At 58.1% G+C, this 25,179-nt stretch overlaps 1 protein-coding gene across 4 annotated transcripts in view; it reads left to right on the forward strand.

Moving 5' to 3' along the window:
* Window positions 1-428: 428 nt before the first annotated feature.
* The window catches only part of ARNT2 (aryl hydrocarbon receptor nuclear translocator 2), a 145,274-nt gene continuing 120,523 nt past the window's right edge, over window positions 429-25,179 (forward strand). For 3 of the 4 annotated variants that reach the window (XM_047736232.1, XM_047736233.1, XM_047736229.1), the window contains exon 1: window positions 429-652. In XM_047736232.1, the coding sequence (XP_047592188.1) occupies window positions 622-652 (31 nt within the window). In that variant the 5' untranslated portion in view covers window positions 429-621. The remainder of the gene's footprint in view (window positions 653-25,179) is intronic. The other variant, XM_047736227.1, reaches the window with a different exon arrangement.

A 25,179-nucleotide genomic window follows, 5' to 3' on the forward strand; every position in this document is an offset into this window, starting at 1 on the left:
TTCCTGGGCCCGCTGTCGGGCCCCGGTGTGCACCGAGCGCGCTCCCAAGCTGTCCCGGCCCTGGGAATTTCTGGGCGCCGGGCGCCCACCCCTCGGCGGCGGCTCCGGCCCCGGAGAGCCAGGCGGCACGGCCCCGGCATGCTAAGTGGGCCGCACTGGGCGCCTTTGTTCCCCGCGCCTCTAAGGACCGCTTCCCTCTGCATCTTAATGGGCTTCTCGCCCCACCCGCTCCGCGCCCCGGCCCCGGCCTCAGCGCTGCGTCCCGGGCACCCGAGCGCCGGCCGGCCCGCCCCCCGCCCAAACCCGCGCAGGGCCGGCCCGAGCACCTGCGCCTGCCGCGCCCCCCACCCCCACCCCTACCCCCACCCCGGGGGGCCCGCGGCCCGCGGCGCAAGTCTCGCGGTGCTACGGCCCGGCGGGGAGCGGCAGCCCGCGCCCCCCGCCGCGCGACAAAGGCCGGCCCGGGAGGCGGGGGCGGGGCGGGGCGGCGGCGGCGGGGGGAGCGGAGGCAGCGCCCGCCCGCGCCGTCCTTTGTGTGGCGGCGGCGGCGGCGCCTGGGCCCGCCCGCCCTCCGGGGCCCGGCTCCGCGCCGCGCTCCGCCCCGCCCGGCCTCCCGGCAAGATGGCAACCCCGGCGGCGGTCAACCCTCCGGGTGAGTAGCGGCCGCGCCCGCCCGCAGGCCCGGCCGGGCCCCGCGCGCACCGGGGAGGGTGCCGGGGCGGGGTGGGGAGGCGCGCACCGGGGCCCGCGCGTCGCAGCATCAGCACCGGCCCCGCGGGCGGCGGACGCGGGCCTCGCGGCCCCCGGAAGCGCAGCGCCGGCCCGCGACCCCCTCGGCTTCCGAGAACAGCGGCCGAGGGCTTCCCCATCGCGCGCCGCCGCCTGTTCGCGCCCCGGGCCCCGCGGCGTCTCTGGCGGCGGTCGGGGCGGCGGGAGGGCACCGCGCGGGTGCGGGGAAAAGTTTGGAGCCGGGATTCAACAGGGTGGCCCGGGGTGGAAGTCGCGCCTTCCCCCGCGCGGCCCGCCCCCGGGCGCCGGTCCCCTGAGCCCCCCTGTCCCCGCGCCGCGCCCTGGTCCTCGGTGGGCACCGGCGCCGGGTCCGCAGCCCCGCGGCGGCCGGAGCATCCCCGCCCCGCCCGGCTCGTGCCCGCTGCCTCCGCGGGCGGGCCCGCCCTCAGGGTGCGGCCCGCGACCCCGTGCGCGCCGACCCCGTGCGCGCCGGGCAGATCTGGGGAGAGTGACTGGGTCCTGACGAGTGGGCAAGGGTACCTGTTGGGGAAGGGGAGCAGGGAGTTCTGTTTCCGGCGGGGAGAATGCCCTACCTGGTGAGGAGGCCTCCCTGAGGGGCGCTCCAGAATGGGAAGGAGGGACACCCCGGCTGGCGGCTGTCAAATTTTGGGTGCTGCGTGCTGACAGCTACCATCCCGCCTTGGTGCTCTCTAAGCCCCTGAGGAGGAAGCTGGCGGCAGTCAGACCAGGCCAGCCCTCCAGGAATTCCCAGTGCGGAAAGGTCCGTGTGTTAGAGATTCAGGTTGGGGGCGGGTGCCTAGTAAAGAAAAAAGTACGGGTCATCAGAGTTAGGAGTAAAGGGTCCCCTCCATCTTTGGCTGGGGAAAGCTTCTGGAGATGAGACGTTTCCCAGCCCACCTTGGTGGGACTGGAGGGTTTGCATGTGCAGAGCTGGGGGCCGACGGTCCTTGCAGGTGGAGGGGACAGCTCGAGGGGCAGACGCACACTGGGTAGGTTTCAGTGAGTATGCAGGGTGTTGGGGTTACAGGTGGGAGCAGTGGGATTTCACTGACTTGTTTGTCTTTGAAGGACACTTTGAGGAGTCTGGACCCCCCCCCCCATCCTGCAACACACACATTAAGGAGTCCTCAGTGGTATTGAATGAGGAAGTCGCATGATCACCTCTTCAGGAAGGTGGACTTCTAGATAACATCGGAAGGCGCGAGCCTGGAGGCAGGGAGGCTGGTTGAAATGAGGCCCATGGTCGGGGGGAGGGTGGTGAGATGTCCAGGATCCAGCTCTGGATAGAGAGGAACAGCACCCTTGGGCAGGTGGGGGCGGGGCTGGACTTGGCACAGCTCAGATGTGGGTAAGGGTAAAGGGAGGCCCTGGAGACACAGAGGTGGGGAGTCGGAGGTGTTCCAAGGAAGGAGGCTCCGTGAGAGACACAGGGAGTCTTGGCTCTCAGATCGGGAGCTGGTGGTCCAGAACGGCGAGCGGAGCGTGGCCCGTGTGGACACAGCTGCTCTGGTTGGCTGGTTCCCAGAGTCTGTGGTTTCAACCTGGTCGGCTGCTGGAAAATCAATAACAAACCGATGGACTTCAGTGTTATGACATTAAAAAAAAGCGAAGGCAGTTAAACAAAGGTACTGTAGAGGCTTACATTGGAAAGAGGAGCAAAGTCAGAGCAGGCATAACCCAGCATATCCACACGCGGAACCCCTTACAGCATATTTGGAAGGGGGTCCGACCCAGACACTGTTCCAGAGCCGCCTGGACTCAGTCAGGGCAGCTGCCTGGCTTGGCGGGGCCGGGCACCCGAATGCCTGCGCCTGGGCCGGTGGGAGACTCTCCTGCCGCAGGCATGGGTCATCTTGGGTGGGAGCCCGAGGGGAGACTGCAGATTGGACTGACTGTAGAGGCAGGGTCCCCACGCCTGTCGCCCCAGCCCACTGCCCCATATGCTTCTTTGAACACCCCCCCCCTTCCTGCCTCTCCCCTCTCCCGGGATGTTGTTGCTTTGCAAAGGGTAAGAGCTTGGTAAACACAGGCAAATGCACTGAGATTTATTTGTGCTGCTCCTTTGTGCCCAGGGTCCAAAGGCCACAGCCTGTCGCCTCTGCCCCCGTGCCCACTGGTTCCATTTTCCCAGCCCGGGGCTGCCCGCCGGCAGGCCCCTATGCCGGTAGCTGTCTCCGTAAGGCATGGGGAGGGCACTCTGGATCCGTGATGCTGGACGGAGCTGGAGTCTTCCCATTCTCCGGGTGTTCAGGTGATAGGACCCCCATTTAAACCTCTGATTTGCCGCTCACAGATCTCCTGTTTGGGTTTCAGGTCCGGATTCTAGCAGCTCCTTGGGGGAGCCGTGGTCTCTGAAGAGAGAAAGGCTGGGCCCCCTGAGTTCTCCTGGCTTGTGCCCCCCAGTCTGGGTGTCCGGTTGTGCCTGACCCCTCCCTGCTCCAGGCCCTCACAGCTTGCTGATTCTCCCCGTTCTCTCTGGCCGGGGTCGGCCTCTGTGCCCTAGACCAGGGAGGTGTTCTAGAATCTTCTGTTGCGCTCGTGCATTGTTTCACTCCTATTTTGGGTGATATTTAAGCATTTCTGATTTATATGGAATAGGAAAGATTTGGATTCGTTTCACGCGTGGAAGGTTATCCTTAACCAGAACAGCACAGGGGACAAGGGGGCTGCCTTTCCGGTGCCTGCACTCCACCGTCATCCTTTGTAGTGGGAGCAGGAGGGTCTGAGGCGCAGTGAGACCCGAGAGCACCGGGAATTAGGCACCATCAGGACACTCCCTGCAGTGAGTGTTTACAGAGGAGTTAAGGAGGCTTTTGCTTGCACACAGTAAAGGAATCGAAAGGTATGATTTCAGAGACAGAATTTCTACTTTTTTCCTGAAATCAATGACTAGACTTCTTTTCTCTCCATGTCTCTGGTCGTTGGAATCGAGTGTATGGTACGGGAAGGTCGTCCTCGGGGCAAACAGCTGTAGGCGGAGGGACGTTTGGGTCGGTTCAACAGAGGCGTCGAACACTTTGGACGCAGCAAGCACTGCTCCGGGTTTGGGCCAGGGCAAAGGTAAGGAAGGACCTCTTGGACCTCAGAGAGTTCCGAGGCTGACGGGAGGCACGAGGAAACTGGCTTCGTAACAAACAGTACCTGCTGGACAGGTGTGCTGCATGATGCTGGGGATGCACACAAAGCCTTGTGGGCACTAGCTTCTGAAACTGGGAGTGTAGAGCAGAGAGAGCTTGTCCTACGGAGAACATAGGGTCATTCCGGGCTCAGGTTATATGGGCAGATGGGGGAAGGCACGGGCTGTCCTCCGGTGGCTGTCCTCGCAGTGCTCCTAGGGACCCAGATGGACGCCCAGGGATGCGGTGGACTCAGAGCTCCAGGAGACGCCCGTGGAGCTTGTGGGGGACCCCGTGGCCCTGCCCGCCCCTCTGCCTCAGGGCGGAGGAGCGCCCAACCCAGCAGACCCGGAAGCCCAATTTCTTTACATATTGCATTTCACGGAACTCACGGGCCCATCAGTTACGAGACACATCGCTGTTGTAGGAACCCCGGAGGGAAAGCTCTGCAGTTTAGCCCAGACTCTCTGTCAGTTACGTAAGGTGCGTCCATCTCGGTTTGGTTTAAAAATGTGCATTTAGAAAAAGTCAAGTACTGTGCTTTAAGAAAAAAGTTCATTTTGCTGCTGGACCATCCACATGTGAAACCTGTGGTCTTCTTTTTTTAAAAATGTATTTAAATTCAATTAATTAACATACAGTGTTGGTCTGCTTTTCAGTAAAGAATCTTTTTAAGGTTGATCTTGTAGCCATGTGCCATGAGCCTGGCGATGCACTGGCAGCCCGTTGGCTTCTGCCCCGTGAAAGGAGTGATGTCTGAGAAAGAGGCCGGTCTGTCCCTCAGCCAGTATTTACTGAGCAACTACTATGTGCCAGGTACTGAGAGCTCAGTCGTGGGTGGTCAGCAGTGTGAAACCAGGACCACCATGGCCGCTGAGCTCCTTGCTGCCCATGGGCACACGCAGCCGTAAAGAATCCCACAGATGTGTTATAAGATTATTAACAGCATGAAGAAATGAAGGAGGTTTGAGGCTTGCCTCTTGGAGGGGAAACCTTTTTTAAAATTCTTTATTAGCGTTTGATTGTATTGCTTTCCCGTTTGGATCGCTCCACAGAGAGCAAACTTCCTATCGATCACCAGGTTTCAAATCAGAGTGCTCTCATATGACAGTTTCTACAAAACAAGCTAAAGGACATTCTATCCTGGGTCCCTAGTCGGTCATGATTTTTAAGAGTTGGGAGCATTCATCGAGGTGTCCTGGTGTTTGCTGGTTATCTTGCACAGGCAGTCAGAGCTGTGTACTTAGCATGGAAGTCGTTGCTGCTCCCATGCTCCCAGACATTTTGTAGGTGAGAGCAGGTGGGCGTGGGGCCCGGGGGAGGCGCCGGGTATCTGATCCGTAATGTAGCAGAGGTTCTGTAAGACAGTCCTTGGGGGTCAGGGGACCAGGCCTCGCTGTTGGCTGCGGGGATGGGATGCCTTCTGTCATGGGGGCGGACGCATCTGTAAGCGGAGAAGGTATAAATGGACAGAGTAGGTGGGGACGATGTAATGAGATGCCTTATGAGGTTATATTCCAGGTTGAGATTAAACGTATTTGATTTTCTTTTTTGTGGTCAAGTGTAGTTGACACGGAACGTTGTAGGAGTTCCAGGCCTGTCACCTAGTGATTCTGCGGCACACGGTGCGCCATGCCGGGCTCATCCCAAGGGCGGCTACCACCTGTCGCCGTCCAGCGCGGCCGGGATACGGCTGACTGCGTTCCCTGTGCTGTTCCTTTCATTCCTGTGACTTACTCGTCCTGTACCCGGAAGCCCAGACCTCCCACTCCCCTTCCCGCGTTTTGCCTGTCCCCTGACTCCCTTCCCGTCTGGTGACCACCAGTTTGTTCTCTGTGTTTGTGAGTTTTTTTGTTCATGGTCTGGTCTTAGAGCTCTTGCCTGTAAGTGGAATCATGTAGTGTTTGTCTTTCCCCGTCCGGCTTGTGTCACTTAGCAGAATGCCCTCTGGGTCCTTTCGCACCCTTGCAGATGACAAGGCCTCGTTCTTTTTTCGGCCAAGTCCTGCTCGGTTGCGTGTACGCGCGACATCTTCATCTGTGCGTCTGTCGACGGACGCTTGTGTTGCCTCCTTGTCTTGGCTACTGTAGATCCTGCTGCTGGGAACACAGAGTTACATGTATCCTTTTGAATTCGTTTCTGTTTTCTTTAGGTAACTGCCCGGGGTGGAATTGTGGGATCGTAGGGTAATTCTGTTTTCAAATTTTTGGAGGAAGCCCTGTCCTGTTCTCCAGAGAGGCTGCACCCATTTGCTATCCCAGCAACAGTGCACGAGGGTCCCCTTTCCCCGCATCCTCGCCAGCACTGGTTGTTTCTGCTATTGCTGATTTGAGCCCTTCTGACTGGGTGAGGCGGGACCTCACTGTGGTTTCAACCTGCCTTTCCCCGATGCTGTGTGGGGCATCTTCTCCGGTGTCTGCTGGCCATCCACGTGTCTTCTTTGGAGACATGTCTGTTCAGGGCCTCTGCATATTTTTTAGTGAGATTATTTGTTGTTTGGTGTTGAGTCGTGTATGTTCTCTCTGCATTTTAGATATGAACGCTTTATCAGCTGTGTCATTGGCAAATATTTCCTTCCCTTCCGCAGGCTGCCTTTCTGATTTGTTGACTGTTTCCTTCTCTGTGCAGAAGCATTTTATCTTGATGAAGTCCCACCGGTTCATTTTTGCTTGTGTTTCCCCTGCCTGAGGAGATGTAGCTAGAAAAATGTTGCAATGGCCGATGTCCAAGATGACTGCCCACTTTTCCTTTTAGGAGTTGTGTGGTTTGGGGTCTCATGTTTAGGTCTTTCCTCCATTTTGAGTTGAGTTTTGTGCGTGCTGTACGAGGGGCCCATTTTCGTTCTTCCGCACGTGGCTGTCCAGTTTTCCCAGCACCATGTGTTGAAGAGACTAGACTGTCTTCTGTATTCTTCTCCTGAGGAGGCAACGTGTGAGCTGCGATCTGGGAGATGAAGAGAAACATGGGCAAGGAGGTGCATTCTGGACGAAGGGAAGAACGTCTGCAAAGGCCCTAAAGTCTGAAAGGCCAGTCTGCCTTGAGGAACCAGATAGTACAGAGTGGCCGGTGGTCCAGGAGGGGTGAAGTGGTGTGGGAAGCTGGAGGCGTGGGTGGAGGCCGGCTCCCAGAAGGAAGGCCATGGAGTCGGTCAGACTTTAGGTGCAGTAGAAGGCCGCCATGGGGTCCGGAGCCGGGGAGGGACGTGCTCTGCCCTGTGTGTCACCATGCTGTCCCCGGCTGCTGTGTGGAGAGCAGATTGGAAGGCAGGATGTGAGGCAAGGCTCCAGCTGGAGGTTGCTGACATGGCCCAGCCAGCAGGGGAGTCGGAGAGAAGTAGGAGAAGGTGAGATAGACGTTGGGGCTGGCATGCCGTGTGGAACAGTGCCGGGGCACCAGGCTCGTCCTCGTCCATCGCAGTGGTGCTGCCCCCCCCATGTAGCCACCTGCAGCAGCTCTGTCTTTGGGCAGAGCTTCAGGACTCTGTGGCAGGGGGTGGGAGAGGGTGAGAGGAAGAGGAGGAGTGGGGGAGGCCCCCGCCGTCCGTCCTGACGCCTGGGTGGTGGGAGGCAGCAGGAAGGTGGAGACACATGGGGCCGGGGGGTGTGTTTGAGGCTTCATCATTGGACACAAGTTGGGATGCCCCCGGGACACGGGGCTGGAGCTGTTGGGGAGGCAGCGGCCACCTGGCCCCAGGGACCTGGGCTGCAGAATGAACATATGGGGAGGGACGTCAACTAGCTTTTCCCCAGCTCCGCTGAGCGATTTTCTTGGGGGGAATGAGACCCCAGAGGACCAAACAGTGGGGCTGAAGCATCTCGGTCCGGCAGCGCCCCCCCCACCCACTGCTTCACTGTGGGTCTGTGCTGACTCTCCCTCACCTGCCTAGGGACATCCTTCTGCCTCTCTTCCTCTTGCCCTAAGGTCATGTCTGCGCAGGGCTGTAAGGTCAGGAGCACGCCCTGGCACGGTCCGGTGGCGCCGCTGTGCATGGAGACATGGGGCTTTCAGACAGAGGCTGTGGGGCCGTCATTGCGCGGGGCAGGCTGGCGGGTGCGGACACACACAGAGCGTCCTGTGAGTGATACAACTGTCTCCTGCCTCTGGCCCAACCTCTGCATTCGAGGGCTTTTGCTGGCACCCGTCCCAGTTCACCTGTCTCTCCTGCCCGCCCCCCCGCCGCCAGGAGTGTTTCCTTGTCCAACACTGGTTTCTCCTGGTCTCAGCTTGGATTCTTACTCAGCTGGGGGGATGGGGGAACCTCTCCCAATGCCTCGATCCAGATAAAGCTGCCTGCACTGCTCTCTGCCGGGGCCCCGTGGGTGGACTTCACATCCGGAGCGCTTCACCTCACCGGGAGTGAGATGGTAAATCGCGTAGTCATTGGTGGACGCCTGGGGCTCTTGCTGGCCTGGAAGCCCCACGGCAGGCGGGGGGTGGGGGGGGGAGCGGGGAATGCCTTTCTCACTGTGCAGCCCCAGCACCTGTCATATCGCATCTGGTGTAGTGGGCATCCAGGAAGGTGGATGCATGGGTGCCTGGGTGCATGGGTGCATGGGTGCATGGGTGCATGGGTGACTGGGTGACTGGGTGTATGGATGCCTGGGTACCTGTGTATGTGGATGCGTGGGTATATGAATGCATGGGTGTCTGGGTGCATAGGTGCATGGGTGTGTGGGTGCATGGATGCCAGGGAATTATGTCACAGCTTTGTATGTGGCTGCCTGTACATGCCTGCCTTGAAGACAAGAAAGCAAGGCTGGGGGCAGTGTATTTGCAGGTCTCTGAAACAGGAGGCCAGAGCCGTCTAATTTAGATTCTGGTCTTTATTTGTGGGAACTGATTTTGATCTGTAAATCCTACCAGGGTAGTCCCTCCCCAAACCAGTTCTTCCAGACTTTATCTCATTATAAAGGAAACTTGGAGAAGCACAAATCTTATCATCCTCCCCAGGAGGGGAGGTTAGACTGGTCATAACCTGGCCACCAGCTGGGGGTAGCAGAAGACCTGTCCCCACCAGGTCCCTTATTAGAGTCCCGCTAGGGTCCTCCTGGAAGGGGTCCTCCCCTCCCTGCCTTCTGTGTGCGGAACCACGGATGGGGCTTGGATAGTGACCAGGCACTGCAGATAAGGTCCAGTTGGGACTGGCCAGAGCCAGGGGCAGCTTCATTTCTGTTCAAAGGACCACCCCACGAACCCCCACTGGTGGCTGCCACGGTTGCAGCAGTCAGAGGCCAGAGCCCTGGGCCGATAAGGAGCCTCTGGCTTTCCAGACTGCAACAGCTTGACCATTTTCCAGGCAAATCCACAAACAAGCAAAAATGTTCACAAGCAAGGGGTTCCCATATTTGTACATTGTACAGAAGGAGGAGGCATCTTCTCTCACTCTAGTTGTGCTGGGAGAGTGGCCAGGCAGAGCCACGGGGTCCCCTAGCCCCTGCTGACCAGCCCCCTTCTGTCGTCCTCATAGCCGTCCCCTTCCCCAAGGCCACAGTATACCTGCTCATTCTAAACAAAACAGCCAGCAAATGTACAAAAGCGAAGGTAGTTCCGCCACCCATCACGAGCATCTCTGCGTGTGTCATTGCAGACTTTCCCCTGGAGCAGCGCATGCACGTACAGAGTCCGGGGCGTCCTTGCGTCGTGTCATCCTCCCATCTTGGTGGCCAGGTCACCGCGGCCTTCGTGTCAGCACCCTGCCCGCGTCCGTTCGCTCAGCCTCTCCCATTGGGGGGCGTTTGGTGTGCTTTTCTGTTTGCCCGAGTCCCACACAACACGGTCACAGCCGTCCCCAGAGTTAAAGAGGTCGTGACACGATTCCTTGTCTCCCTTACCTTAACGTCCTGGGAGAGAATCCACCCGTCCGGTGGGTTTCTGTGTTTGCATTTCCACCTGGTTTACGCAGAGCTTAAACCCGAGGCTCAGCCCAGCTCCGAGACCTGCCTGGGGCCCCCGCTGTGTAAGTGGGGGAGCAGGACGTGGGCCTCTTGCCACGTCACCTCTCCCACGTGGCCTTCTCCCCATGGAAGGGGCCGGTAACTGTCCTAGAAGGCCTGGATCGCTGCTGAGTGTCCACACATGCACCTGGACGGAAGGACACGTTTCCAACTAGACCGGCCGGCTGCCGGCGCCCGGGGCTGGGAGAGCTCGCGGCAGGGTGGGGGCCGTTGTCCCTTCGCCTGAGCATTGTGGCTTAGACGGTCGGTGGCCATTACTCCAGCTTCAGACGCAGGTTCAGGAGGTTTTAGTGACTGGGGGAAAGTGTGTGTTCGATTCGGTCCCTCCTGCACTGGGCCCCGCTCTACCCAGGCCCTGGCGGCAAAGGACAGGCTTGGTGGTACAGCCGGGGAGGACCCCCCAGAGGGCACCAGGGGTACTGTGTGGAAAAAGCCACTGAAGCTGGTAAGTGACTGAAGGGAGTCAGGAGAGCGATGTGGCTGCCCTGTGGGACCTCAGCTAATGAGTGGAGTTCCGGACTCCCAGGCACCAGGAGGCCTGAAGTTGATTCACGCCCCCATTTTTTTTTTTAAAGATTTTATTTATTCATTTGACAGAGAGATGGAGAGAGAGCATGAGCGGGGGCAGGGGCAGCAGGCAGAAGGAGAGGGAGAAGCAGACCCCCCGTTGAGCTGGGACCCCCCCCCCCGATTCGGATCCCAGGACCCGGCATCATGACCTGACCCAAAGGCGGTCACTTAACGACGGAGCCCCCCAGGCGCCCCACCTCCATTGTTTTAAATTCATGGTACGTGGATGATACTCTCTGTCTCCTCTTGGAGGGACCTCTGACTGAGCTGTGTGGCAGAGCACCGGGGAGCCTGGCATGGGGGGCAGAGGTGTGTCCACACGACGCAGAGCTGCAGGGAGCATCGGTGGTCTAGAGGGCTTCCCGGTTGTCACAGCCCTGGGGTGGGGGTGCTGCCTAACCTCTTGCAGTCATGGGGCAGCCCCCCTACAACAAAGACTTCTCCAGACCTGGATGGCACTGGTGCCCAGGTCGGGAAGCCCTGGTCTGTTCCTCTGGGCCGTGGCAACTGGAAAGGGGATCCAGAAGGTCTGTGGGACGAGTGGCCGGCAGAGAAGTAAGGGGCTGGCCCTAGCGACCACTGCCCAGTGTAAGAAAATCCGGTGGCTGGAAGGACGAGACGACCCCCTTCAGATCATTATGACACCCATGAAGAAAGTTAATTTAAATGTGAAATAACAGAACGGCAGGAATTTTTTATTATTATTTTTAGAACAGCGTTGATGTTTCTATACCATCAGCAGTTTGAGACGAGGCGTAGTCTGGAATCATTTGCTGTAATTTGATATGCTTGATGGAGTCCAGGCCCCCCAAAGGATAAAATGAATCAATGTGATCAAGGCTCACAGCTGTGTTCTCTCCTTTTGAAAGCATTTCGCACCAGAGAACTTGCAGCGTGGCTCAGGCAGCCTTACCCCAGTGCCCCCGCCTCCTTCCGGAGGGTGCTGTGTCCCATGCCGGGGGATAGCAGGATGCTGAGCGCAACAGGCCAGCTGCGTGCGTGGCCAGTGGCTTCTGGACCGCTCTCGAGAGCACGTGTCGGGACAGGTTTATGCAAGTGACCGACAGCACGTTGGGGGCGAGGGCACGCAGAAACCTGCCGGCTCCTCTGACGGGCAGAGAAAGATGCTGAAGGGGTGGGCTTGGGGCAGAGAGCTCCATCTGGGACAGGAGCCTGTGCCTTTCCCTAACGTCGGCCTCCAGCTGCCTGCCTGGTGTATCTGTCTGTGTGTCCCCGAGGCTCTGCCAAGCCTGTACCTCCTCTACTTCCTCCTCCCCCTCGGTCCCTGGTGGTAATGAGTCTCCATCCACTGGCCAGAGCCAGACACTAATTATTTCAATTGCCTATCTACCTAATTAAACAAATATTAATTTGCATGCCAATCGTGCGCTCACAGCAGCGTGCAGAGCCAGGCGCGGTTTTGCGGTTTTTCCGCTTTCCCGGAGCTCACCGCGTGGTCGGGGAGTCTGCCGCTTATGAAACAATCCCATGTGTGAGGCTCTCCACAAAATAAGGAATAGGAAAGAAAGGAGTCTTTGTTTTGGAGGCAACAGGCGGCTTCCGAAATGTCGTGAGCAGGGTGTGATGTGACCCAAGCAGTGTTCTGGAAAGCTCTCTCCAGCCGCTGCATCTGCCAGCTGGGTAAAGAACACCGGCGGCAAGGCCGCGTGGGCAGTCCAGGTGGGGGATGGGGGCAGCCTGCTCCGGGGGCCGTGGACATGGGGGGAGACGGGGGGACCCTGGGGTAGGTTAGGAGTGAAACCGACTGAGCCAATGACGGGCTGGACGTAGCTGATGCAGGGACGGAGCAGCCGGGTTCCTGATGCGCACCGGGTGTGTGTGGGTGGTTAGGGCACCACGTCCCAAGGCAGCGGATGCGGATGAGGTCTGGAAATTTGGGGGTCTTTGGGGGAAGTGGCGGGGGAGCACATTTGCTCTCGGACGTGTGGAGCTCGAAACACCCAGGTGATGCGGGGATTTGCCAGAAACCTTTGAGTTTTCATTTCCGTTCAGTTTCATTTCCATTCCAGTTGGAACCTTTTGTTTTTTTTAAACCCCAGTGTCTCCCGTCCCTCGCACAAGGCCTGGCACATAATTGGTGCTTAATACATATTTCTTGAGTGGATGACCGAATCGGTGTCCCTGTCTCCCAGATGACAAACCAATGAAGAGTTATGCCGTCACCTGAGACCCGCAGGCATGACATTCCTCAGGGAACGCATAGCTGCCTTCCTGTTCCTGGAGAGACTAAAAGCGGCCTTATCTCGAGGACAGCCAGACCTCCAAGGTCCCGTAGACCCTGCTCTCAGCATGCAGAAATTCTTGAGAAACTTATGTCATCTCTACCCCCTGCGTCCACAAACCCGAAAGCACAGAATCAGTCATGCCTCACCTTCCCAGGGCAGCTCGCTCTGCCCGCGCGTCCCGTCCCCGTGCTTTCATAAAAGCACCCTTTTTGCACCAAATTCGTCTCAAGACCATGGCACTCGGTGACCCCACATCACTAGGAATAAGGACATTCTCTCGCATAGCGATAGCCTGCGCCCGAATCAAGAAGTCTGCCCTAATATGACAGTGACGTCTGGCCCACGGACTTTACCCATATTGTCAGTGCGGTGTTCTTCAGAGCTGGAAACATCGTTTGCCTGGCTGTGGGGTTAATCCAGAGTTGCAAATTGTAGTTAGTTGTGGTGTCTCTCTCTTTGTATCGTTTTCTGACGGAAGTGTAACTGACGCACAATGTTACCTTAGCCGCAGGCAGGTGCAGGCGGGGCTCACGCTCGTTCCCTGCGCTGCACTTGACATCGCTGCGGCCGCTTTATCCATAATGGGGCTTTCGTACCTCTTCATCCCCTTTGGTTCATGTCACCTCCCCCACCTCCAACCACCACTTTGTTCCCTGTATTTAAGAAATCTGGTTTTGTTGCTTTTGTTGTTTATTCATTTGTTTTATTTCTTGTATTGCACACGTGAGTGAGATCACGTGGCATTTGTCTATCTCCGTTGGACGCACTCGGCTTTGCGTCCTGCCCTCCAGGTCCATCATCTCAATGTCCTCGGCCTTCCCCTCAGTGCTGGAATCATTCCTCAGAGGCCTCTTTTGGTCTCGTGCTGTCTTTTCTTTTCCTTCGGTGGCCTTCACGTTGTGGCCAAGGGCAGGTCAGTCATTTGGCGAAATATCCCTTCATTTCTTTTTGTTTGATGCTGTCGCACGGTGGCATGGGCGTGGTGCTTTTTAAAATTTTTTATCAAAAACGCCACCAAAGTGACATTGTGTCACAAGACTACTTTTAACAGTTGTCACTCCGAAGGGGGTCTCTGTGTGGATGAGTCAGGGTCCCGGGCAGACAAGGCTGACGACAGGGATGAGCGGCTTCTGACATCCCTCCTGGCATGTTTGCTGAGCCTCGTCTCTGGGCTCTGCACACCATTCACGGGTGGTTCCAGAGACTCCTCAGCGAGTACAGGTCCCAGGGGAGTTTTAAAAAATACTGGAAGGCTAATACTGTCCTAAACCAAATAGCAACTTCATTTGACAAATAAAATAATTGTCATCTAACTGTGTAAGAATGATCATGTCTCCAACAAAGTCAACAGGGATTTGAAGTGTTTAATCACCAACTTTCCCGACACACAAATTGAAAAGCTTTTCAGGTAAGTTGCTCATGTGGAATGCCTGAAACGCAGGGCAGTTAGCAGCCAGACCTTCCTGCAGGTGGCGATTAGTGTGAGACTCGTCCTGTCCTCTGTTGCTGGTGCACAGCCCGGCTTCCATGTGTGTTTGCATCTGCGTTAAGGAAGTTAATTTGCCCCTTCTATGTCCCACTTAAAACCAAGTTGGTATTTGACTGTGACTTTGTAAAGACCTCATAACTTAAAAACCAGAATAATTTTGGGTGTAATTCGCCTAAAGAAACTTGCTGTGTTTTCCGAAGTCTGAGAATTCCTTCCTCATCCTTCTCTCTCTCTCTCTCTTCTTCTCCTACCTCCTCTCCCTCCTCCCTTCTTTCACATGCCACCCCCCCCCCGCCCTCCTCCTCTTGTCAGAGACCCAAGAGACAGTCGGGGGGATGTTGGGACCACCCCAGTAGTTCCTGGTGGCTCACCTTGCTGGGCAGGTGTGTAAGAACCCAGTGCATGGGAGTGATGTGAATGCAGTTTTCTAGGAGACAGTGCAGACGAGGGCCTCTGTTTACCCATCTGTAAAATGGGGCAGCTACTTTATTGCCTGCCATGGGGTCTGTTCCGTGTGCTCCAGGTTTGGAGGGGAGCAAGGTACCCCCTTGCACTGGAAGCAGGCTTGGGGTACCCGGCCCGCGGCTCTTAGCGCCGCCGCTCCCAGACATGGGAAACGGGGCGCTCGATGGTTTGTGGTGAGGACTGGAGGGTTGTATGTCACTGTGTTCGGGGAGGTACCAGTTCTCACTGTTGCTGTTCCTGTCGGTGCCACAGTGGCGTGGAGTGTGACAAGGGCTCCGAAGGGAAGCAGGAAAAACTCGGGGAGCCCACAAGCAGGTGTGCTTATGGAAGAAGGGGGCGCTTGTGAGGAAGCCCCATGGCCCGCGGCCCTCCCAGACTGTCGGGGGGCTCTCGTGTGCACGCAGCTCCTCCTGCCTGTCTCGTCTCTGGGAACGCCTCTGGGAATGCGGGCCCTGCCTCTGCTGTCCCCACTGCTCACAGCCAGCTCCCCTCCCTGACACGGCTACACTCCCGTCTGTTGCGAGTGTCCTCCTCCCCGCTGCTCCCCACCTGCTGCCTTCCAGCGTGGTTCGGCCCCCAAGTGCAGACCAGTCATGCTGTCTCCTCCCTGTCCTTGCTGGCGGGGGTGGGGGGTGTGGGAGAGGGGGCCATCGCCCAAGCACGCTGTCCCTCCCGGCCGCTCCCATGCCCTGGACGGACCAGGACGGGGCCGGCCCGACTCTGGGCCTGGAACTCGGCCTTGCACATGGTGGCTCAGTGCCTCCTTCTCCTTCCAGCTGTTTAACCGGCCCCAAGACCATTGGGTTTGTGCACTTAGTGGACAAGCAAGAAGTTGGGACTTGCCTTTGTCCGTTCAGCGGGTCTGTCACCTGTCTGCCCAGTGTCGATCACGGGGCTTAGATGCTGGGACACACTGTTAGAAAGGACGGCGGGGTTTGTGTCTTTGTGCACGTACGTCCGGTCTGCTGGAGGGCAGCGTCTGCCCCGGGGTCATGGGACCAAAGGTGCCGGTGCAGGAGCGCTCCCTTGCCGCGGCGGGGCAGTTAGGCCCGTCCCCCACTAGGTGGCGCCACCACACAGGACCTGCCCCGGCTCCCCTTGCTTCAGCATCACCATGGTTAGCGGGAGCGTGGCCCCTCCGGCCGGTCCCAGGCCCTCTGTCAGCAGCTGGCCTTTGCGTTCCAACCAGCCTCCAGGTGCTGCTGGCGCTCCGGGCTCCTGGACCACCCTGCAGGCCACAGAGGCAGCGGCAGCCAAGCCCACCGCCCATCACCCCTGCTCCGGGTCTGTGGTCTCCGGGGTCTGCCCGATGGCCGGGGCTCAGAAGCCCCATCTCCCAGCCGGCGGCTGAAGCCGCTCTGAGGCCCGGGGCACCCTCTTTCCGCGGTCGTCACCCTGGCTCTCCCGGGCTGCTGCGGGAGGAAGGCGCTGGGCGAGCAAGCGTGCTGTCTGGGGTGGGAGGGGGACGGTGTTAGGTGGGCCCGGGGCGGCCTGCGAGAGCGAGGGGAGAGCCGTGTCCGGTCCTGCCGCAGGCCCCCTGTGCCCTTGGGCACCCCGCTTTCTCTCTTTGGGTTTTTTCTCATCTGTACAGTGAAGGGTTGGTGTGTGGGGTGGGGATTTGTGTCATTCTCTGTTCTGGGTGTCGATGGGCCCTTTCGACCAGAGTCTCTGACTCTCAGGGCTGAATACTTTAAAAAAATTAAATTCTTTCTCTTACTTCACTCTTTCTAGAAATTGTTAGCTGGATGCAGACTTCTCAGAATGGTCCCCCGTCTCTTCCCCCATGCCCTAGCTCCTTGATCGCTTTGGGGAGACGTAAATTTCTTCAGAAAATAGACCGCTCGTTTCTTTTCCCAGAGAAAATGCCCGTTGGTCGGCCTTTGGGATTGGGCCATGGTCGCTGTCATCGACGGGGTGTCGGGAGGAAGGGAGAGACGGGGCGGGCGGGAGTCTGGTGTGTCATCGTCAACTGGAAAATGGTGACTTTTCAAAGAAGCATTTAGGTTAATCTTTTCTTTTAAAAGAAGAGGATTCTCTGAGTAGAACAACAGATGCCTGACAGTACGACCGTATTCTCCTATTTACAGCTTGAAAAAAGGGACTGAAAGGTTTGAAAATTAAAGGATTGCCCGTGGTCTGTCAGGCTCATGTGCAGGCAAAGAAAGCCATGGTCACGGTGTTAAAGTCAGTAAAAACAGAATTAATGTTAAAACATCGAACGGTACAAAGAAGGCCGTTTTTAGCCTATAGTTTACTGATTTTGAACTGATGAACTGTAGCTGATACGAATTTCTCATGATGCTTGAGCACAGGCCCCATCTTACTGCATTTTTTTTTCTCATCAAATTAAATCTGCCTCATCCCTCCCAGCTGGGCTCTTAGAACCTCCCATCTCATTTTTCCTGGGCGAGATGCACCTTTTCCCTGGGGTCGTTTACCACCCTCTGGGCCTTCCCTAGCTCCGGGGCACCGGAAAGGGGCCTGAGATGTTGAGTCTGTCGTGGATCCTCATGAGACGCCTGTCCCCCGGGGGTACTCAGGAGCCCCGTGGAGGCAGCCAGCCGGCCTGCTGTCGTTAAATCCAAGTGGGCTGATGGGAAATTATAGCGTTGAAAAATAAACAAAATCAGGGGGTCAATGGACGGATTTAATAGCTACTAAACACAGATGAATGGAGAATTAATGAATTAGAAAGTGGAATGGGAGAAATTGCAGAGCATTTAGCACAGAGACAGAGTGAGGACGCATGGATACGTGGCCACGAGACAGAGGTGAGGCCTCCTACTTTCATGGGCACTGTGGAGCTCTGGTCAGAGACAGCAGCACGGACAGGGCCACCAGTGGCCGGGTTATTTTCTGGAACGAATGAGCAGACCTAAGCCTCAGAGTCTGGGGCTACAGCGGGTTCTGAGCAAGGTAAATCAGAAGAAACGCCAACCTGAACCGAGTGTAGTGAAAACAGACCGTAGCAAAGACAGAGAGGACCAAGGGAGCACAGGTACTCCACGTGACTCCGAATGGCTCCCCACAGGAGTGCCGTGCCGGGAGCCTGAGGTGCACCTCCGTCCTTGGCTTGCTCAGGTGTGGTGGGCTTCTGTTCCTATGACCCCTAAGTGGCCCTGTGCATGTGGAGTCCTGATGGGTATGAATCTTTCCCACCTTCTTCAGTGACGGTGGGCATTTCAGTGGTATTTCTATGGGATGACCTGCAGGGTCTTGGGCCCTATTTCAGGTCCCCAAGTGTATCCACAAGGTTCAAGTGAATTAAGTACTTCTCAGAACGGGACATTTAGGGAGAAGAGAGTTCTGTGTACTCTTGCATGGATACAGGAGAAGAGGTGGACATGTGAGTGTGTGATGCCTGTCGTCTTCCTCCTGTGGCCAGGGGAGGAGATGGTTGAGGTCTCTGCTGCTTCCTTATGTAGTTGTGGGTTGCTGGGGGCAGCCAGGCCTCACTCCAGCCGTCCCCGTACTTTCTACTTTGAGCCTAGCCCGAAGAGCGCAGTTGGCTTTAGGACATCATCTTGGTAGGGTAGAAGGGAGCCCCAGCTGCCACCAGAATTCAGTCTCTCTTGACCTTCTGTCCAGCCCAGCAAACCCCAGCTTCTCGATGGCGCCTGTCCCCAAGGCCACTCTGTGGGAGTGGACAGAGTTAAGGGAAGGGAAGGCGTGGTTGATGCAAGGTTATGGTCATTAGTCACGTGACTGTTCTACCTTAGGGTCTGTGAAGAGGAGTGTTCCAGTGCTCTTGACCAGGTTAAATTACCGTGTTGAGGGGAGCACGCTTCCTACATGGGAATCATCCCTTTCAACTCGGTCCTGTTGAGCAACAGTGTTAGTCAACCCAGCCACCATGACAAAGTGCGGTAGACCAGATGGCTCTGGTGACACAAGCTCATTTCCTCCGTTTGGAGTCTGGGAAGTGCAGGATTGAGGTGTGGGCTGTTCTGTTCCTGGTGCGAGGCCCCCCTCTTGGCGTGTGCTGTGTCCGCAGAGGTGGGGATGGGGGGACAGACTCGCTGTTGTTGCTTCTTCTCATAAGGACACTAAGCCCAGCAGGAGGCCTCACTATCAAGCCCTCATCCAAACCTGGTCGCCTCTCGGAGACCCCGTCTCCATGTGCCATCGTGTCAAGGGTCAGGGTCTTGACACACAAATTGGAGTGAGGTCGCGGGGGGAGCGGTACAATGCAGTGAACAGCACTGGTGCAAAATTAGTTTCGTTGGATGTTACTGTTGCGATCCACGTTTGGGCCATAAGGTCATAAACCCGAGAGGAAAAGGTGAGAAGAAAGTGACATCAGGGAGGGGAGCCCGCGGGGGTGGCTGGTCAGGACCCAGCCAGGGAGCTCCTTCTGCTAAGACACGGACACATGTGCCTTTGTCCCTCCGCTACGTGTCTTCTATGGCATGTTTTAAAATTATTTTCTGGTTCACAGCTCAAACTGACTCTGTATTGGACCATCCCTCTCAGTTCTGAGCTTGAGGACATGCTTGGTACGGTACCCGATACAGAGTAGACGCCCAGAATCCGTCCGGGAAGGCCGCGGGAGCGCTGCACCTCCGACGGAAGGAAAGCGAGCTTCTGCCGACGGAGCAAGTGGGAGGCAGCTCGCCACCTGGTCTGGGGGAGAAACCGAGTCCGGCTTCTCTGTGGAGATGGGAGTTAACTGTGGGAGCTGTGGCACGGTATGCCAGGGAGTGGAGGGCACGGAGTCCGTCTTAGGAAGGTATGAGCCGTTTGTCTTAGGAGTCCCTGTGGTGACACCCGGCCTGCTCGCCACCTGGGGCTTGCTTGGTGCACTCTTGGACACACATGGAACTTACAAGGCCCTTTTTTTTTTTTTTTAAACATTTAGGACGTGTCAGGTCTCGGAAAGTTCTCTGCCAGTCCCCAGAACCTGCCTCCCTGACCGTTCCCTGTGTTCTTGACTCTGACCTCTGGGGGATCATGGTCTGCATGTCTCTTCCCTACTTCCTGCCCGTTGACCCCTGGCCCTGCCGCCCGCTGACCTCTCTGGGGCTCCTGTTAGGGCCGTCCCCACTAGCCCATTGTGAGCACGGTGGGTGCAGTCCTCATGTGTGCTCTGTGCACCCGTGGGCCTAGTGCAGGGGCTTACACACCACTGCTGTTTGCACAGTAAAGCTGCACGTGTTGGTGATGGCGTGCGACGTTCCTCGTGGGCCAGAGGGTGCCTCTCCTCAGGCCCGCACGAGGCAGGGCTGGGCACTCACGTACTCCGTCCACGTCCGCACGTGGACCCCAGGTGTCACAGGGAATCCGCCCAGCGGTGTCGCCGTCAGTGCTCCTGTGCATTCGACCTGCTGACAGTTGCTGGGACATTATCTCATGAGGCATGAGGATGCTGCATGACTTACAGACGGACGGAGTCAGACTGTGACTCACCCGGTATCCTAGGTGCGTGGGGCAGGAGCCCGGAGCTTCTCCTGCGTGCCAGCTGCGGTCCTGTGTTCAGCCCGACACCGTAATGGTGCAGGAATGACCTCATTGGCTGAAGTGTCCTTGTCTGATCCGTGTTAATGCTGGGACTCGAGGAGGGCCGGGGTCCCAGGGAGGGGGAACCTGCCCCTAGGCTCCGTGTCTCACCCCAGACGTATGAGCACACGGCAGACATTTTCGGTGTGATAGGAGGGAGCTCTGTTTTCTTCCGGAAGAGAAAGGCAGAGGACCCCGAAGGAAGCAGAGAGCTCCTGTTGATCACAAGCCAGAATCCCTTTGCAGACAAGCCCAGCTTTCTCTCCATGTCCCCTCCCCGTGGCCGCGCCGGTCTCTGGAGCCGCCCAGCAGTAATGTTTCCGCGTGGAATGACCTGAACCCTCGGGATTGATTTGTCACCATCTTCACGCCGGGAAGTGAGTTGGAAAGACAGAGGGTTCGCTTTCCTGCAGTGAGTGTCCCTGCGAGATACTGCCTCTCGGAGCACAGGACCTGCAGTCGCGGCTTTCTGGGTAGAGAGCAGGGGAAATGAGCTCGACTGGTGAGAGCGTCAGAACCCACTGGCGCGGCCGTGGTCCAACGTTCATGACCAGCCTCTGCTCGCCCTTTCTCCTCACCTCCGGGGTCCTGACCAGCCCTCTGGTGTAGGAAGCAGAGGCCGCCTGTGCCCCCACAGCTCCTCCTGCCTCTCCTGGTCCCTCTGCTCTTACGGTCACACCCATAAGACATCACCCTGAGAAGGTGGCCACAGGTGCCTCTTCCTTCCCCCCACCCCCAAGCCATCATTAGGGTCTGTCCTTCTCTTAGCGCTTCGGGGCTCCTCCCCAAGACTAAAGCCACTGTCCCAGGGACACCGCCCCCCCCCCCCAGGCCTTCTGCCTCGATGCCACCACCGTACACAGCCTTCCCAGGCATGCACTAGTGTGAGTGGGATTGGTCCTGTGGCTTCCCCGCTCCTCAGGCCCAGCCAGCCGCTCCGGGTACTTGCCCCCTACCCCCAGGCCTGGCTGCCCACTCTCTTGAGGATTCCCAGTCTGAGGGAGCCCCAGGGGAGACTGCACGCTTCGACTGTGTGTCGTGTGTCCAGTCCAGCCGGATTGTCCAGTCCATGACAGAGCTGCCCAGGGAAAGCCCTTCCTCTTCTGGGAGGTCACTGTGTGTTCTCTCTCGGGACAGCCTTCGAGGACGACAGTGCACCTGGGCCTCTGCCTCCGATAGGTCTGGCACGGCAGCCTCTTCAGATGGCCCGTGGGACGGACCGCAGCCTCGGGGAGGGTCTGGCTCGTCACAGAGCCCGGCCGTGCTTTCCTGGGAGCCCAGCCTCCAAGAATGGTTTTTTCTCAGGAGTGAAAGTGCAGGGCGGGTTCCCCACAGCTTAGCTCCTGCAGGGCGCGGGCTGGGGTGAAATATCCATGCACCTGCAGCTCCGCTGCGGTCGGCCGGCCGTGTGAGCTCAGCCCCCTGGGCTGCTTCCAGGGCCAGATGCCTGGGCTCCTTGGCAGAGGCTAGAGGTTGGCAAATTGGGCCCGATCGGCCGCATCTGGCCCGCTCCTTTTCTTCTGTGCCCCACAAACTGAGAAATAGTTTCACATTCTTAAATGATCGGTGTTGGGGGGGCATAAAGGAATGGTCTCTCGTGATGTGGAAATTACATGACATTCTAATTCCGATGTTCGTAAACTGGTGCCCAGCCGGGCACGCTCGTGCACACGGCATCTGTGGTTGCTGGTGGACAAGAACCACATGAGTGAGTGGTGGCCACGGAGCCTCCGAAGCCTGAGGCAGCCGCTCCCTGACCCTCACAGGAAGCACGCTGGCCCCCGATCAGATGCTCCAGGCCGAGGGGACCTGCTGCTGGGGCCGGAGCCTCTGGACACTGAATGACCATCACGTGAGCTCCGGGAGCCCTGGTCTTCCTCAGCCAGAGGGTGAGTCTCAGTCCCTGAGGGCCTCTGCAGCCCGGGCTTCCCAGGCGCGCGGGGAGCCCCAGCGGTCTCTCCTCCAGGAGCCCGCCCACTGCCGTCTTGAAGAACTAGGCCGCCGGCAGAGGTCGGGCCACTGAGGACAAACCCTGAGGACAAACCCAGTTGGTCTGTAGCGCCAAAGAGCACCAGAACAGAAAAGAGATTCCAGAGCCTTCCGTGCACGCAAGCATTTCTACTATTTTGTATATTTCACAGTTAGAGAGTAATTCGCTGTTTAAAATTGAACGTAAAAATCTCTTTGTCAGATGACGCATGAATACATTCATCAAGGCACACATTTCAGCAAGAAAACCACTTTGTTTCATAGACGGTTTCCGAGAGGATGTTGTATCTGTGGAAAGAGACGTGATTCCTTAACCGGTTTGTTGTGCAAACGGGGTGTGTTCACGTTTATTTTTTCCCCCTATTCAAGGAAGGCATTTTTACAGAAAGAATTGCATTTCAGGACCGGGGAGGGTCGTCTGGTTTTGTTAGGGTTCTCTGGCGACCCCTTCCCCCGGGGCGCTGTAGCTGGGCGTCCGTGGGAGGCCGAGGAGCAAAGCTGCCATTCCGGGCGCCCCTTAGCGCACCGGCGCTGGTGTGCTGTGGGCGGCCGTGTGTGTGCACCTGCACCGCCAGAGCCTGAGGCCGAGTTGAGAGGGGCAAAGCCAGGGCAGAGGGCGTCAGAGAGAGAGCTGGGCTGAGGGTGTGTGTCCGTTCCTGGGTGCTTCTATGTCTGGGAGAGGCTGAGCGTTGATAGGCATCAGAGACTCCAGGGGCAGCTCTCTGTAGGGGGGAGGTAGGGGGAGCAGAAGGGAGGGATGGAGGGAGGGATCTGGGGAAAACCTGAGGTGGGGTGGGCAGGGGGCAGAGGCCTGTAGGGACACAGGTGGGATCTGGGAGGGAGGGACATGGATGGAGAGGAGGAGATGGCAGGAGTAGGCTAGGAGTTCGGGGGTGAAGCCAGGAGCTGGGGTGAAGAAAGGTAAAATGTCTCAGCTTCGGGAAGGTGTTTCATGAGTTTTTCGTGAGTCTTGAGCGCAAGGTGTGTGGGGAGGGATGGGGGTGTCAGGTGGAAGGTGGGACAGTCCAAGATGCCTCCTCCTCTTTGTTCTTCCTAAGGCTTCGCCCTGCGGGGTGAGTCCCCAGCACCCCCGGGTCTGGGTTCCTATCCAGGCTCATCTGGACAGCTAGACGTCTCACCCTCACTGAGGCCCAGTTCCCAGGGAGTCCCCAGTCCCCAGGTGTCCTCACACACAGCGGGTTTCCAGTGCCACCCGGCCACACACACCCCTGGCCCTCGGCCAGCCTCCACCCTGCATTTCCCTGTGAGCCTCTCGTCTGGTGCACCCGTCCTCCCGCCTCCCAGCCCCAGCTCTCGCCTGGGGTTCTCTCCTTCTGCTGGTTAGAGAGCCTGGCGACCTGGGACATTGGCTCCTTTCGTTTTGGGTTTCACTCTTCAAGCCTCCTTGGGCTCCGGCCTTCGGGCCACAGTAACGCCCTCCGAGAAGAGCTGCCCATGGGCCCGTTCCTGCTTCTGTAGCCTCTGAGCTCAGCGCTGCTGCGTGGAGGCTGGGCGGCCCTGCCCAGATTTTCTCCTTGTCTCCCTTCCCTGCCGGCCACACAGCAGTCGTCCGCCGTGCACACCTGGGACCCTACAGCCCTTCCTGCAGCCCCGTCTCAGGGGCCTGGGCTCCCCTCTCCATCCACACAGATGATACTCTCTCCGGGGCCATTGCCAGCAGAGGTGGGGGACTCGTGTGCTCAGAAACCGTTCTGCAATGGCCCTTGATGCTTACCTGAGTAATCGAGAATCTGGTGTGTGCCTTTCCAGACAGCACCCAGCCTTAGAGTAAAATTCATTCACTCATTTATTCATTCATTCCTGTAAAAACCAGGAATAGGGTGCCCCACATACCCAGCTCTGGGGCCCGGCACGTGTGCGGCCGTGAACGCCTGACCTTGACCCAATGGCCCAGAAACTCTGCTGGCGGCACCCGTCTGTCTGCCCTGGCCCTGCCCGGGGCCTGCCGGTCGGAGCTTGGTCCCCCCGTTTGCCTGCCACGCCGTGTGGGCTGCGAGTCTGGGACTGATGCCTCCTCCAGCTGGGCTGCACCGGCCCGGGATGCCGTCCTGCCTCCTTCCCTGTGGCCACTCCGTTTCTTGCCGCCTCGGGCGTTGGTGGCGTCCTGGTCTGCTCCAGCTCCGGCAACAGGAACGTCGCAGACCAGGGGCCCAGCCGGCAGGCGCTTGTTCCTGAGGGTCCCGCAGGCTGGGAGGTCCAGGGTCAAGGTGCCCGTCATCGTGTGTCTGGTGAGGGTTTGCAGGTGGACATCTTCTGACTGTGGCCTCCCCTGGCAGAGGGCGGAGGGAAGGGAAGCAAGCCCTCCTGGGTCTGGATAAAAGGGCCGTAATCCCCATGGGGGCTCCTGGTCCATGGAGGGTCGGACTGCGGACATGGAGTTGGGGGCTGCACACGTGCCGTCTATACAGGAGGGTGACATGCTTAGGCCCGAGCTGGCGATCTGAGCGCTGCTCCAGGGGAGCCCGTTGACCTCCCACGTGGCAACCAGGGAAACGTGGCTGTCCTTGAAGGATGTATGAATACTGGTGGCACCCTGCCTTCCGGGAGCACTGACTCAGCGAGAGCCGGACTGTAAGCACGTGGTCTGGTTTGACCCCATGCGTCCCCATGTTTGTGTCAAGGTGCCATCTCCCTCGGGTTTGAGTGGACTGTGCGGCAGGTCTTGGTGGCTGGGCAGTGTGGGGAGTCTGAGTAGGCGTGGTTTTCCGGGGTTACCCGAATACCCCCAGATTATTAACCACGGAGTGTCCTGGCTCATGGTTTTGGCAGGTCCTGGCCCCGGAGACATGGCCCCCTTCGTCGTGGCTGGCCGCCATCCTGCGAAGAACCTGCTGTCTGATTTACGATTTGTGCCGCTCTCCTCCCGAGCTGCCCCTGTTTGGGGCCGTTGATGAGGCCACAATGTCTGGGAGACGAGTCTGACCGACTTTGCTGGTTCCTGGTGGCACAGCTCAGCACGGACCCCCAGTGCACGGGGCCCTCTGTGCTCGCCATGGTCCCTGGTCTGCGTTGGCAGGACTTCTCGATAGCGGTGGGCTCCATGTGCCCTCTCCATGTGTGAGGGTCTGGCCCCGTACCTGGTT

Source organism: Lutra lutra, chromosome 7 (genome assembly GCF_902655055.1).
Source record: "Lutra lutra chromosome 7, mLutLut1.2, whole genome shotgun sequence".
In the NCBI taxonomy this organism is placed as follows: domain Eukaryota; kingdom Metazoa; phylum Chordata; class Mammalia; order Carnivora; family Mustelidae; genus Lutra; species Lutra lutra.